A 17,460-nucleotide genomic window follows, 5' to 3' on the forward strand; every position below is an offset into this window, starting at 1 on the left:
ATGCAGATATTGTTTTTACTGAGTGAACTAAGATTGGCGTACATTTTTAAGTCAGTGATAATTTCATTTTTAGATCAATTAAAGTCAGCAGGATACAGCAATCTTGTGTGGAACAAAAATTTGGGACTCGACAACATATAACCATTAATTATGATTTTGTTGTATAGCAAATTACAATCTGGTAATGTAATAATAATGAGATTAATAATAATAATAATAATTGGTGCATGGTATTTGTTCAAAAGTTAATTTCCATATGTGAACCCGTGTGCAGTGGTCAACTGTGTGCAACGGCCAGTTTTGCTTTTTCTCATGAGTGGTCACTAGTGACAGCTTGGATTGTATTCATTAAAATTTCAAAATTCAGCATCCCTTATTAATCTGTTTATCTGACACCAACAAATTATTCTAATCCTCTTCTTCCTGGTTGAGAATTAGGTTCTTCACAGCATGTATCTGTTTCTACAGTATGTTGTTGTTGTGGGGTTTAACGCCATTTTTCAGCACGATAGGCTATACATGGCGGCCAGTATTAATGGTGGAGGAAGAACCCGGAAAACCCCGGAAAGAACCACCGACCCACGAGAAGCTAATGGCAGGCTTTCTCACATGCCCACATTGGCTGAATCTTAGACTCGAACCGCCGCAGACAGAGGTGAGATGGCAGCGATCCGTAACGAAAAGCCCTTTAGACCACTCGGCCACTCGGGGCCCCATTTCTACAGTACTGTAAATGACTGACAGCAGTTGTCCCAAGCCAGTTATTACTGTTTTATTCTACCTTAATTTCTGGGGACTCCAGGTGGGTGAGTGGTCAAAAGTGCTCACTTTTAATGGTCAATGCCATCTCACCTCAGTCCAAGTGGGTTCAAGTCTCGGGTTCAGCCAATGTGGGTTTATGTGAGAAAGCGTGCAAGTAGCTTCCTATGGGTTGGTATTAACATTGTCTTGAGTGACTTTTTACAGTTACTGTCTACCTTAATTTCTTTTATAATGATCATTGTTTGCCTGATTTTACAAGAATTGCTATTTTATTTTTTTTATACAAAAGATCCTACCTTAATATACAATAGATCATATTCTAAGAACTTGCTTGTCATTGGTATTCCTTCATTTCCAACAGAGACTTACTTATTTGATTTTGCTTCTGTTATAATCCATCTGTTTTCTCCGACCTGAAGCACAGCATCAGTCATGATTGGTAGGAACACAGTGTGGGAGATTCCTTCTAAGACACTCATCACATCTAGAAAGTCTCTACAAATGGAAAAGATTCAATCATGCTTAAAATTCTTCAATTTCACTTTTTCTAACTTGGAACTTTGTGGGAGATGGTGCATAGAAATTACAAGAATTTTTCAGAATGCTATATCTTGCCTGCTCTGCTGTGAGATAATCCAAAACCTTGCAAAACTGCTAGTGCAAGAAAAGTAGTTTACTGTGACCTAGTTTTCCTTGAAATGTAGTTTACTCTGACCTACTTTTTCTCCCAAGATGAATACATTAAGTTCATGAGTTTAGATATTCTTTAAATTTTGTTAGCATTTTGCGAATTCTGATAAATGGGTCATATTTGAACATATGTAACTACTACTATTTTTTTTATATAGTCACCTGCATTTCTGCTAATATCTATTTTCAACAAATTGGGAAGACAACCACCAGTTTTTATAACAATAGTAAAAAATATTGACTCCAGAAGGTGGGACAAGGAACATTCCACCAATAGCCAATCAATATATAAGAATACTAGTCAAAGATTTCCAGGGCATATTTGGACCAATCGAATTCACAGAAAGTGATAGGTTAACATGTTGACATTTGAAAAATAATAAAATGCCACCAGTGCATGAAATGTGTATGAACCATGATACAAAGGATTAAAGAAGCAGTGTGAAAAGAATGAAAACTTGTGAGCAAACAACTGTGTGGTGTTTATATCATCTTTATATTCATTTTTATTTGTCCACAAATTTATTTAATAAATATGGCATCTACAGCAAAGATATTTGAGTATGGATACAAAAATGACAAGTTTGTATCTATCAACATGACTCCCCAAATAGCCATTTACATCAAAATCCATTTTGAGTCCATTGTTGTTACTATGGTTTTTGTTTACATGTACACAAAGACAAGCAAATGTAGGATATTACAGATAAGAAAGATAGTGTTACCCTTCTTGTTTGTAAAAGACTGCAGTTCCATACATGTTAGGCAAGGCTGATTGGCACAGCTTGTACTGGCTCTGCAGAATTAAAGAAAGAAAAGAGACAAAATAATAAATATGTTGTAAAACGACTGTTATACGGATATATCCTTCAGTTTGGTTTTAAGGAGGTAAGAACTGTAAGGAAAGAAAAAGGAAAAATTAAATGTACCATATATACTTATAAGACAAGAGATATTGCAAGCAAATATCCTGATCTGTCATAGTGTGTGTGTGTGATTTGGAATTTTAATGTAGCTTTAAAAAAAATTCAGTCATATTGTTACAATGTCTGCAGTGTGGCAATTTATAGTGATCTCTAGTACTGGGGCATCATGCTGCAGACATGTAGCATGATGTCCCACCCAGTCAGATTATCCTGACACCAGGCTGACAGTCCTAACACTAACCTCTTAATGCTGAGTGACTAGCAAGGCAACTGTGAGTACCATTTTTATATATTGGTATGACTTGGCCAGGGTTCGAACCCACAACCTCTTGCATCTAAGGCAGACACTCAAACCACTAGTAGTATTGATCTGCCATAGCATAATGCACCTGCAGACCAGGGTATATGTTGTTTGTTCTACTGATTACTCCCATCAAAAAGCATTAGGCCCAGATCTGCCAGTGTATTATGCAATGGCAGATCTAGGTCTGTACAGTTTGCATTGAACTCAACTTATAAGTGAGTATATACAGTACATGCAGGAGGTCAAATATTCCAACATTCTGCACATTACCATATTATTTACCTCTAAGTTGAGTCAAAATGCAAGCTGCACAGACCCAGATCTTATTTCACATAATCAGCTGGCAGATGTGGGTCTAAGCAGTTTGTTGGAAGTAATCAGTAGAACAACACTGATGATGAAAGGCAAAATATCACAAGACTTATTGAAGACATGATTCTATGTGCATATGGAATTGAGTAATTTTGACATCAAACTAAAAATTAGAACTAGCAGTCATAGAAAACAAATGATACAGTCTTAGAACACTTACAGATTTAATGCTGGTTGTTGGAAACCTGCGTTTAGCAACAGGTACCTCTGGGAGAGCTGGACTGACAATGCGGGATACTTGTCCACTCTCAAAGTTTAAACTCAGGACAACATTCGTCTGGAAAATTAGCACACATACAAGCACTAGACAAAGGTCATGAATCATTCAGTCATTACACTCAGTTGGAGACATTTTTCTATTTGAACTGTTTACAAGAAATGAATGCATAATGGAATAAAACAATAAATATACGGTTTAATTTAAACAGAGCACTGTTGTATAATAAACTCTATAATCTAAGAATATTTTTACCCAATTTAGGTTACAAAGCTATAATAATAAAAATACCAAACCAAACCTTTACATAGGAATGAATGCTATCCAAGAAAGATGGTTAATAAAAGATTAGGCAACAGTGTTATAAATCCATTTGATATTGTTATAGCATGATACAAGGTAGAATTAGCAGAATAGAATTTGCCAGATTTATGGAAAGACTATCAAATAATTAAGGAGAAATGGAAAAATATATATTTCTTTTACCTCTATATAAAACAGGACTTTGCTGGAATATTTTAAAACCAGAAATGGAAATTTGTTTAGCAGACAGAGAAAAAAAAAGGGGAATAAAAGATACAAGAATGATAATGATAACAGTAGTGAATAATCTGTCTCTTTTGGTGGATACAAAATTAGTTTTAAAATATATAGCAAATTTGTCTGCCAATTAACAATTCCAGGAATAAATAAGCAGACTGGCACACATATTTTGGATTTAATAGATTGTCAAGGTAAAAGAAAGTAACGGTTTGCATGTGGAGAAATGAGAACCTCAACAAACATTGTAATTATTCTGGTACTCCATCCTATGTGTTACTCACCACCTCTTCATGCAGCATAATAGTGTCATCCAGCGGAGAAGACAAGGGAGATAACTTGACAATTGGTTTATAGGAACCACTGGTAGAGGGGAAAACATCATACAGGTCAATATAGTTGCCTGTCATTGTTTTAGGGTTGATGGAGAACAGACCAACAGGGTTAACAGAGCTAATGTGAATGATGTCAGTGTTTGTTTGTCCTGGTCTGCGGTGTGAAGCTGGAAAAGAAACAAATAGGGAACCCATCTATAATAAGCTTTATGTCATGATTTCGTTATTAATGTTGTGGTGTGGTCCTGAATTTACAAAACTCTTTTTAATAATTTCTCCCAAATGATTTTTAAATTACAAAATAGGTTTGTCTTTCTTTAAATAATAAATATATTAAAAGGTAATATTTCTGAATGTTCACTACAAATCTGTCAACAGAACAACAATGGACCTTGTTAGCTTATCAATATGACAACAATGGTTCTTGTTAGCTTGTCAATAAGACAACAATGGTCCTTGTTAACTTGTCAATAGGATACAACCGTACATTGTTGTTAGCTTGTCAACAGGACAACAATGGATCCTCTTGTTAGTTTGTCAACAGGACAACAATGGACACTATTAGCTTGCCAATAAGACAACAATATACTCTGTTGTTAGCTTGTCAATAAGACAACAATGGACCCTGTTGTTTGCTTATCAACAGGACAACAATGAACCCTGTTGTTAGTTTGTCAACAGGACAATGGATCCTCTTGTTAGCTTGTCAATAGGACAACAATGGATCCTCTTGTTAGCTTGTCAATAGGACAACAATATACCCTGTTGTTAGCTTGTCAATAAGACAACAATGGATCCTCTTGTTAGCTTGTCAATAGGACAACAATATACCCTGTTGTTATCTTGTCAATAAGACAACAATGGACCCTCTTGTTAGCTTGTCAACAGGACAACAATGGACCCTGTTGTTAGTTTGTCAACAGGACAACAACAGACCTTGTCATTAAACTATTGACAGGACACCACTGTACCTTCTTGTTAGTTTATCAACAGGATAGCAATGGATCCTGCTGTTATCCTGCCAACAGAACAATAAACCTTGTTGATAGCTTGTCATAATTTAAAGATGCCAGCTCTTTTAAAATAACTGACACTTGTTAATCCTATTTTCACTGAACCATCAACATTGAAGCTACATCCCAATGTTCAGGGATTATATATATCCCAATGTTCAAGGATTATATATATATATATATATATATATATATATATATATATATATATATATATATATATATATATATATATATATATCCCAATGTTCATGGATTATATATATATCCAAATGTTCAAGGATTATATATATATCCCAATGTTCAAGGATTATATATATATATCCCAATGTTCAGGGATTATATGTATATCCCAATGTTCAGGGATTATATATATATCCCAATGTTCAGGGATTATATATACATCCCAATGTTCAGGGATTATATATACATCCCAATGTTCAGGGATTATATATATATCCCAATGTTCAGGAATTAGATATATCCCAATGTTCAGGGATTATATATATATCCCAATGTTCAGGGATTATATATATATCCCAATGTTCAGGGATTATATGTATATCCCAATGTTCAGGGATTATATATATATCCCAATGTTCAGGGATTACATACATCCCAATGTTCAGAGATTATATGTATCCCAATGTTCAGGGATTATATATCCCAATGTTCAGAGATTATATATATATCCCAATGTTCAGGGATTATATATCCCAATGTTCAGGGATTATATATATATATCCCAATGTTCAGGGATTATATATATCCCAATGTTCAGAGATTATATATATATCCCAATGTTCAGGGATTATATACATCCCAATGTTCAGAGATTATATGTATCCCAATGTTCAGGGATTATATATCCCAATGTTCAGGGATTATATATATATCCCAATGTTCAGGGATTATATATCCCAATGTTCAGGGATTATATATATATATCCCAATGTTCAGGGATTATATATATATCCCAATGTTCAGGTTACAAATGGTAATTTGTATGTTACTGGCCTTTAGTTACAGCAATATCACTGAGGATGTTGGTTTCTTGCATGGGCAGGGTCCAGTATGCTGTTTGTTCTGTGAAGGAGTCTGAACGGGCCTCTGTCCTGTCTAATTTAAGGGCTTCCATTCTAACTGTCACAGGTCCCTGAAAATATGTTTATTTATCTCATGTTTAACAATACATGATATGATGGTACTTTGCTAAGACACCAATCAGACTCTACTGGAGTAAAATATGTTTCTTCACTAATACTTACAGTATAATTGATCCTTTGGCAAATACATCCCACCAATGCAAAAATCAACATTAAACACATCCTTTGGCAAATTCAACCCTCTCAGGCAAAAATCAACATTAACCACATCCTTTGGCAAATTCAACTCTCTCAGGCAAAAATCAACATTAACCACATCCTTTGGCAAATTCAACTCTCTCAGGCAAAAATCAACATTAACCACATCCTTTGGCAAATTCAACTCTCTCAGGCAAAAATCAACATTAACCACATCCTTTGGCAAATTCAACCCTCTCAGGCAAAAATCAACATTAACCACATCCTTTGGCAAATTCAACCCTCTCAGGCAAAAATCAACATTAACCACATCCTTTGGCAAATTCAACTCTCTCAGGCAAAAATCAACATTAACGACATCCTTTGGCAAATTCAACTCTCCCAGGCAAAAATCAACATTAAACCACTTCCTTTGGCAAATTCAACCCTCTCAGGCAAAAATCAACATTAACCACATCCTTGGGCAAATTCAACCCTCTCAGGCAAAAATCAACACTAACCACATCCTTTGGCAAATTCAACCCTCTCAGGCAAAAATCAACATTAACCACATCCTTTGGCAAATTCAACTCTCTCAGGCAAAAATCAACATTAACTACATCCTTTGGCAAATTCAACCCTCTCAGGCAAAAATCAACATTAACTACATCCTTTGGCAAATCCATCCCTCCCAGGCAAAAATCAACATTAACCACATCCTTTGGCAAATTCAACTCCCTCAGGCAAAAATCAACATTAACTACATCCTTTGGCAAATTCAACCCTCTCAGGCAAAAATCAACATTAACCACATCCTTTGGCAAATCCATCCCTCCCAGACAAAATTCAACATTAACCACATCCATTGGCAAATTCAACCCTCTCAGGCAAAAATCAACATTAACCACATCCTTTGGCAAATACACCCCTCTCAGGCAAAAATCAACATTAACCACATCCTTTGGCAAATTCAACTCTCTCAGGCAAAAATCAACATTAACCACATCCTTTGGCAAATTCAACCCTCTCAGGCAAAAATCAACATTAACCACATCCTTTGGCAAATTCAACTCTCTCAGGCAAAAATCAACATTAACCACATCCTTTGGCAAATTCAACCCTCTCAGGCAAAAATCAACATTAACTACATCCTTTGGCAAATTCAACTCTCTCAGGCAAAAATCAACATTAACCACATCCTTTGGCAAATCCATCCCTCCCAGGCAAAAATCAACATTAACCACATCCTTTGGCAACTTCAACCCTCTCAGGCAAAAATCGACATTAACCACATCCTTTGGCAAATTCAACCCTCTCAGGCAAAAATCAACATTAACCACATCCTTTGGCAAATTCAACTCTCTCAGGCAAAAATCAACATTAACCACATCCTTTGGCAAATTCAACTCTCTCAGGCAAAAATCAACATTAACCACATCCTTTGGCAAATTCAACCCTCTCAGGCAAAAATCAACATTAACCACATCCTTGGCAAATTCAACCCTCTCAGGCAAAAATCAACATTAACCACGTCCTTTGGCAACTGCAACCCTCTCAGGCAAAAATCAACATTAACCACATCCTTTGGCAAATTCAAACCTCTCAGGCAAAAATCAACATTAACCACATCCTTGCGCAAATTCAACCCTCTCAGGCAAAAATCAACATTAACAACATAGTTTGGCAAATTCAACTCTCTCAGGCAAAAATCAACACTAACCACATCCTTTGGGAAATCCATCCCTCCCAGGCAAAAATCAACATTAAACCACATCCTTTGGCAACTTCAACCCTCTCAGGCAAAAATCAACATTAACCACATCCTTTGGCACATTCAACCCTCTCAGGCAAAAATCAACATTAACCACATCCTTTGGCAACTTCAACCCTCTCAGGCAAAAATCAACATTAACGACATCCTTTGGCAAATTCAACTCTCTCAGGCAAAAATCAACATTAACCACATCCTTTGGCAAATTCAACCCTCTCAGGCAAAAATCAACATTAACCACATCCTTTGGCAAATACATCCCATCCAGGAAAAATCAACATTAACCACATCCTTTGGCAAATTCAACCCATCCTTTGGCAAATTCAACACTCTCAGGCAAAAATCAACATTAACCACATCCTTTGGCAAATTCAACCCTCTCAGGCAAAAATCAACATTAACCACATCCTTTGGCAAATTCAACCCTCTCAGGCAAAAATCAACATTAACCACATCCTTGGGCAAATTCAACCCTCTCAGGCAAAAATCAACATTAACTACATCCTTTGGCAAATTCAACCCTCTCAGGCAAAAATCAACACTAACCACATCCTTTGGCAAATCCATCCATCTCAGGCAAAAATCAACATTAACCACATCATTTGGCAAATCCATCCCTCCCAGGCAAAAATCAACATTAACCACATCCTTTGGCAAATTCAACTCTCTCAGGCAAAAATCAACATTAACCACATCCTTGGGCAAATTCAACCCTCTCAGGCAAAAATCAACATTAACTACATCCTTTGGCAAATTCAACTCTCAGGCAAAAATCAACATTAACCACATCCTTTGGCAAATTCAACTCTCTCAGGCATAAATCAACATTAACCACATCCTTTGGCAAATTCAACCCTCTCAGGCAAAAATCAACATTAACCACATCTTTTGGCAAATTCAACCCTCTCAGGCAAAAATCAACATTAACCACGTCCTTTGGCAACTTCAACCCTCTCAGGCAAAAATCAACATTAACCACATCCTTTGGCAAATTCAAACCTCTCAGGCAAAAATCAACATTAACCACATCCTTGCGCAAATTCAACCCTCTCAGGCAAAAATCAACATTAACAACATCCTTTGGCAAATTCAACTCTCTCAGGCAAAAATCAACACTAACCACATCCTTTGGCAAATCCATCCCTCCCAGGCAAAAATCAACATTAAACCACATCCTTTGGCAACTTCAACCCTCTCAGGCAAAAATCAACATTAACCACATCCTTTGGCACATTCAACCCTCTCAGGCAAAAATCAACATTAACCACATCCTTTGGCAACTTCAACCCTCTCAGGCAAAAATCAACATTAACGACATCCTTTGGCAAATTCAACTCTCTCAGGCAAAAATCAACATTAACCACATCCTTTGGCAAATTCATCCCTCTCAGGCAAAAATCAACATTAACCACATCCTTTGGCAAATACATCCCTTCCAGGAAAAATCAACATTAACCACATCCTTTGGCAAATTCAACCCTCTCAGGCAAAAATCAACATTAACCACATCCTTTGGCAAATTCAACCCTCTCAGGCAAAAATCAACATTAACCACATCCTTTGGCAAATTCAACCCTCTCAGGCAAAAATCAACATTAACCACATCCTTTGGCAAATTCAACTCTCTCAGGCAAAAATCAACATTAACGACATCCTTTGGCAAATTCAACTCTCCCAGGCAAAAATCAACATTAAACCACTTCCTTTGGCAAATTCAACCCTCTCAGGCAAAAATCAACATTAACCACATCCTTGGGCAAATTCAACCCTCTCAGGCAAAAATCAACACTAACCACATCCTTTGGCAAATTCAACCCTCTCAGGCAAAAATCAACATTAACCACATCCTTTGGCAAATTCAACTCTCTCAGGCAAAAATCAACATTAACTACATCCTTTGGCAAATTCAACCCTCTCAGGCAAAAATCAACATTAACTACATCCTTTGGCAAATCCATCCCTCCCAGGCAAAAATCAACATTAACCACATCCTTTGGCAAATTCAACTCCCTCAGGCAAAAATCAACATTAACTACATCCTTTGGCAAATTCAACCCTCTCAGGCAAAAATCAACATTAACCACATCCTTTGGCACATTCAACCCTCTCAGGCAAAAATCAACATTAACCACATCCTTTGGCAACTTCAACCCTCTCAGGCAAAAATCAACATTAACGACATCCTTTGGCAAATTCAACTCTCTCAGGCAAAAATCAACATTAACCACATCCTTTGGCAAATTCATCCCTCTCAGGCAAAAATCAACATTAACCACATCCTTTGGCAAATACATCCCTTCCAGGAAAAATCAACATTAACCACATCCTTTGGCAAATTCAACCCTCTCAGGCAAAAATCAACATTAACCACATCCTTTGGCAAATTCAACCCTCTCAGGCAAAAATCAACATTAACCACATCCTTTGGCAAATTCAACCCTCTCAGGCAAAAATCAACATTAACCACATCCTTTGGCAAATTCAACTCTCTCAGGCAAAAATCAACATTAACGACATCCTTTGGCAAATTCAACTCTCCCAGGCAAAAATCAACATTAAACCACTTCCTTTGGCAAATTCAACCCTCTCAGGCAAAAATCAACATTAACCACATCCTTGGGCAAATTCAACCCTCTCAGGCAAAAATCAACACTAACCACATCCTTTGGCAAATTCAACCCTCTCAGGCAAAAATCAACATTAACCACATCCTTTGGCAAATTCAACTCTCTCAGGCAAAAATCAACATTAACTACATCCTTTGGCAAATTCAACCCTCTCAGGCAAAAATCAACATTAACTACATCCTTTGGCAAATCCATCCCTCCCAGGCAAAAATCAACATTAACCACATCCTTTGGCAAATTCAACTCCCTCAGGCAAAAATCAATATTAACTACATCCTTTGGCAAATTCAACCCTCTCAGGCAAAAATCAACATTAACCACATCCTTTGGCAAATCCATCCCTCCCAGACAAAATTCAACATTAACCACATCCATTGGCAAATTCAACCCTCTCAGGCAAAAATCAACATTAACCACATCCTTTGGCAAATATACCCCTCTCAGGCAAAAATCAACATTAACCATATCCTTTGGCAAATTCAACTCTCTCAGGCAAAAATCAACATTAACCACATCCTTTGGCAAATTCAACCCTCTCAGGCAAAAATCAACATTAACCACATCCTTTGGCAAATTCAACTCTCTCAGGCAAAAATCAACATTAACCACATCCTTTGGCAAATTCAACCCTCTCAGGCAAAAATCAACATTAACTACATCCTTTGGCAAATTCAACTCTCTCAGGCAAAAATCAACATTAACCACATCCTTTGGCAAATCCATCCCTCCCAGGCAAAAATCAACATTAACCACATCCTTTGGCAACTTCAACCCTCTCAGGCAAAAATCGACATTAACCACATCCTTTGGCAAATTCAACCCTCTCAGGCAAAAATCAACATTAACTACATCCTTTGGCAATTTCAACTCTCTCAGGCAAAAATCAACATTAACCACATCCTTTGGCAAATTCAACTCTCTAAGGCAAAAATCAACATTAACCACATCCTTTGGCAAATTCAACCCTCTCAGACAAAAATCAACATTAACCACATCCTTTGGCAAATTCAACCCTCTCAGGCAAAAATCAACATTAACCACGTCCTTTGGCAACTGCAACCCTCTCAGGCAAAAATCAACATTAACCACATCCTTTGGCAAATTCAAACCTCTCAGGCAAAAATCAACATTAACCACATCGTTGCGCAAATTAAACCCTCTCAGGCCAAAATCAACATTAACAACATAGTTTGGCAAATTCAACTCTCTCAGGCAAAAATCAACACTAACCACATCCTTTGGCAAATCCATCCCTCCCAGGCAAAAATCAACATTAAACCACATCCTTTGGCAACTTCAACCCTCTCAGGCAAAAATCAACATTAACCACATCCTTTGGCACATTCAACCCTCTCAGGCAAAAATCAACATTAACCACATCCTTTGGCAACTTCAACCCTCTCAGGCAAAAATCAACATTAACGACATCCTTTGGCAAATTCAACTCTCTCAGGCAAAAATCAACATTAACCACATCCTTTGGCAAATTCAACCCTCTCAGGCAAAAATCAACATTAACCACATCCTTTGGCAAATACATCCCATCCAGGAAAAATCAACATTAACCACATCCTTTGGCAAATTCAACCCATCCTTTGGCAAATTCAACACTCTCAGGCAAAAATCAACATTAACCACATCCTTTGGCAAATTCAACCCTCTCAGGCAAAAATCAACATTAACCACATCCTTTGGCAAATTCAACCCTCTCAGGCAAAAATCAACATTAACCACATCCTTGGGCAAATTCAACCCTCTCAGGCAAAAATCAACATTAACTACATCCTTTGGCAAATTCAACCCTCTCAGGCAAAAATCAACACTAACCACATCCTTTGGCAAATCCATCCATCTCAGGCAAAAATCAACATTAACCACATCATTTGGCAAATCCATCCCTCCCAGGCAAAAATCAACATTAACCACATCCTTTGGCAAATTCAACTCTCTCAGGCAAAAATCAACATTAACCACATCCTTGGGCAAATTCAACCCTCTCAGGCAAAAATCAACATTAACTACATCCTTTGGCAAATTCAACTCTCTCAGGCAAAAATCAACATTAACCACATCCTTTGGCAAATTCAACTCTCTCAGGCATAAATCAACATTAACCACATCCATTGGCAAATTCAACCCTCTCAGGCAAAAATCAACATTAACCACATCCTTTGGCAAATTCAACCCTCTCAGGCAAAAATCAACATTAACCACGTCCTTTGGCAACTTCAACCCTCTCAGGCAAAAATCAACATTAACCACATCCTTTGGCAAATTCAACCCTCTCAGGCAAAAATCGACATTAACCACATCCTTTGGCAAATTCAACCCTCTCAGGCAAAAATCAACATTAACCACATCTTTTGGCAAATTCAACTCTCTCAGGCAAAAATCAACACTAACCACATCCTTTGGCAAATTCAAACCTCTCAGGCAAAAATCAACATCAACCACATCCTTTGGCAAATTCAACCCTCTCAGGCAAAAATCAACATTAACCACATCCTTTGGCAAATACATCCCTTCCAGGAAAAATCAACATTAACCACATCCTTTGGCAAATTCAACCCTCTCAGGCAAAAATCAACATTAACCACATCCTTGGGAAAATTCAACCCTCTCAGGCAAAAATCAACCTTAACCACATCCTTTGGCAAATTCAACCCTCTCAGGCAAAAATCAACATTAGCTACATCCTTTGGCAAATTCAACCCTCTCAGGCAAAAATCAACATTAACCACATTCTTTGGCAAATCCATCCCTCCCAGGCAAAAATCAACATTAACGACATCCTTTGGCAAATTCAACCCTCTCAGGCAAAAATCAACATTAACCACATCCTTTGGCAAATTCAACCCTCTCAGGCAAAAATCAACATTAACCACATCCTTTGGCAAATCCATCCCTCTCAGGCAAAAGTCAACATTAACCACATCCTTTGGCAAATTCAACCCTCTCAGGCAAAAATCAACATTAACCACATCCTTTGGCAAATTCAACCCTCTCAGGCAAAAATCAACATTAACTACATCCTTTGACAAATTCAACCCTCTCAGGCAAAAATCAACATTAACTACATCCTTTGGCAAATCCATCCCTCCCAGGCAAAAATCAACATTAACCACATCCTTTGGCAAATTCAGCCCATCCTTTGGCAAATTCAACCCTCTCAGGGAAAAATCAACATTAACCACATTCTTTGGCAAATTCAACCCTCTCAGGCAAAAATCAACATTAACCACATCCTTTGGCAAATTCAACTCTCTCAGGCAAAAATCAACATTAACCACATCTTTTGGCAAATTCAACTCTCTCAGGCAAAAATCAACATTAACTACATCCTTTGGCAAATTCAACTCTCTCAGGCAAAAATCAACATTAACCACATCCTTTGGCAAATCCATCCCTCCCAGGCAAAAATCGACATTAACCACATCCTTTGGCAAATTCAACTCTCTCAGGCAAAAATCAACATTAACCACATCCTTTGGCAAATTCAACCCTCTCAGGCAAAAATCAACATTAACTACATCCTTTGGCAAATTCAACCCTCTCAGGCAAAAATCAACATTAACCACATCCTTGGGCAAATTCAACCCTCTCAGGCAAAAATCAACATTAACCACATCCTTTGGCAAATTCAACTCTCTCAGGCAAAAATCAACATTAGCTACATCCCTTGGCAAATTCAACCCTCTCAGGCAAAAATCAACATTAACCACATCCTTTGGCAAATCCATCCCTCCCAGGCAAAAATCAACATTAACGACATCCTTTGGCAAATTCAACCCTCTCAGGCAAAAATCAACATTAACCACATCCTTTGGCAAATTCAACCCTCTCAGGCAAAAATCAACATTAACCATATCCTTTGGCAAATCCATCCCTCTCAGGCAAAAGTCAACATTAACCACATCCTTTGGCAAATTCAACCCTCTCAGGCAAAAATCAACATTAACCACATCCTTTGGCAAATTCAACCCTCTCAGGCAAAAATCAACATTAACTACATCCTTTGACAAATTCAACCCTCTCAGGCAAAAATCAACATTAACTACATCCTTTGGCAAATCCATCCCTCCCAGGCAAAAATCAACATTAACCACATCCTTTGGCAAATTCAACCCATCCTTTGGCAAATTCAACCCTCTCAGGGAAAAATCAACATTAACCATATTCTTTGGCAAATTCAACCCTCTCAGGCAAAAATCAACATTAACTACATCCTTTGGCAAATTCAACTCTCTCAGGCAAAAATCAACATTAACCACATCCTTTGGCAAATTCAACCCTCTCAGGCAAAAATCAACATTAACTACATCCTTTGGCAAATTCAACTCTCTCAGGCAAAAATCAACATTAACCACATCCTTTGGCAAATCCATCCCTCCCAGGCAAAAGTCAACATTAACCACATCCTTTGGCAACTTCAACCCTCTCAGGCAAAAATCGACATTAACCACATCCTTTGGCAAATTCAACCCTCTCAGGCAAAAATCAACATTAACTACATCCTTTGGCAATTTCAACTCTCTCAGGCAAAAATCAACATTAACCACATCCTTTGGCAAATTCAACTCTCTAAGGCAAAAATCAACATTAACCACATCCTTTGGCAAATTCAACCCTCTCAGGCAAAAATCAACATTAACCACATCCTTCGGCAAATTCAACCCTCTCAGGCAAAAATCAACATTAACCACGTCCTTTGGCAACTGCAACCCTCTCAGGCAAAAATCAACATTAACCACATCCTTTGGCAAATTCAAACCTCTCAGGCAAAAATCAACATTAACCACATCCTTGCGCAAATTCAACCCTCTCAGGCCAAAATCAACATTAACAACATAGTTTGGCAAATTCAACTCTCTCAGGCAAAAATCAACACTAACCACATCCTTTGGCAAATCCATCCCTCCCAGGCAAAAATCAACATTAAACCACATCCTTTGGCAACTTCAACCCTCTCAGGCAAAAATCAACATTAACCACATCCTTTGGCACATTCAACCCTCTCAGGCAAAAATCAACATTAACCACATCCTTTGGCAACTTCAACCCTCTCAGGCAAAAATCAACATTAACGACATCCTTTGGCAAATTCAACTCTCTCAGGCAAAAATCAACATTAACCACATCCTTTGGCAAATTCAACCCTCTCAGGCAAAAATCAACATTAACCACATCCTTTGGCAAATACATTCCATCCAGGAAAAATCAACATTAACCACATCCTTTGGCAAATTCAACCCATCCTTTGGCAAATTCAACACTCTCAGGCAAAAATCAACATTAACCACATCCTTTGGCAAATTCAACCCTCTCAGGCAAAAATCAACATTAACTACATCCTTTGGCAAATTCAACCCTCTCAGGCAAAAATCAACATTAACTACATCCTTTGGCAAATTCAACTCTCTCAGGCAAAAATCAACATTAACCACATCCTTTGGCAAATTCAACTCTCTCAGGCAAAAATCAACATTAACCACATCCTTGGGCAAATTCAACCCTCTCAGGCAAAAATCAACATTAACTACATCCTTTGGCAAATTCAACTCTCTCAGGCAAAAATCAACATTAACCACATCCTTTGGCAAATTCAACTCTCTCAGGCATAAATCAACATTAACCACATCCTTTGGCAAATTCAACCCTCTCAGGCAAAAATCAACATTAACCACATCCTTTGGCAAATTCAACCCTCTCAGGCAAAAATCAACATTAACCACGTCCTTTGGCAACTTCAACCCTCTCAGGCAAAAATCAACATTAACCACATCCTTTGGCAAATTCAAACCTCTCAGGCAAAAATCAACATTAACCACATCCTTGCGCAAATTCAACCCTCTCAGGCAAAAATCAACATTAACAACATCCTTTGGCAAATTCAACTCTCTCAGGCAAAAATCAACACTAACCACATCCTTTGGCAAATCCATCCCTCCCAGGCAAAAATCAACATTAAACCACATCCTTTGGCAACTTCAACCCTCTCAGGCAAAAATCAACATTAACCACATCCTTTGGCACATTCAACCCTCTCAGGCAAAAATCAACATTAACCACATCCTTTGGCAACTTCAACCCTCTCAGGCAAAAATCAACATTAACGACATCCTTTGGCAAATTCAACTCTCTCAGGCAAAAATCAACATTAACCACATCCTTTGGCAAATTCATCCCTCTCAGGCAAAAATCAACATTAACCACATCCTTTGGCAAATACATCCCTTCCAGGAAAAATCAACATTAACCACATCCTTTGGCAAATTCAACCCATCCTTTGGCAAATTCAACACTCTCAGGCAAAAATCAACATTAACCACATCCTTTGGCAAATTCAACCCTCTCAGGCAAAAATCAACATTAACCACATCCTTTGGCAAATCCATACCTCTCAAGCAAAAATCAACATTAACCACATCCTTTCGCAAATCCATCCCTCCCAGGCAAAAATCAACATTAACCACATCCTTTGGCAAATTCAACTCTCTCAGTCAAAAATAAACATTAACCACATCCTTTGGCAAATTCAACTCTCTCAGGCAAAAATCAACATTAACCACATCCTTTGGCAAATTCAACCGTCTCAGGCAAAAATCAACATTAACCACATC

The 17,460-nt window shown here is 37.8% G+C and overlaps 1 protein-coding gene across 1 annotated transcript in view; it reads right to left on the reverse strand.

The window, feature by feature from the left end:
* LOC149781244 (von Willebrand factor A domain-containing protein 8-like) overlaps positions 1-17,460 on the reverse strand; it is a 203,976-nt gene that overhangs the window by 75,162 nt on the left and 111,354 nt on the right. The window contains exons 28-32 of the mRNA XM_089935327.1: positions 6,177-6,315; positions 4,096-4,313; positions 3,215-3,331; positions 2,178-2,248; positions 1,132-1,257 (exon numbers count right to left, since the gene is read on the reverse strand). Of these exons, the coding sequence (XP_089791453.1) occupies positions 1,132-1,257; positions 2,178-2,248; positions 3,215-3,331; positions 4,096-4,313; positions 6,177-6,315 (671 nt within the window). The remainder of the gene's footprint in view (positions 1-1,131; positions 1,258-2,177; positions 2,249-3,214; positions 3,332-4,095; positions 4,314-6,176; positions 6,316-17,460) is intronic.

The sequence above is a fragment of the Sinohyriopsis cumingii genome, chromosome 15 (genome assembly GCF_028554795.1).
Source record: "Sinohyriopsis cumingii isolate HCF-2022 chromosome 15, ASM2855479v2, whole genome shotgun sequence".
Taxonomy (NCBI): Eukaryota; Metazoa; Mollusca; class Bivalvia; order Unionida; family Unionidae; genus Sinohyriopsis; species Sinohyriopsis cumingii.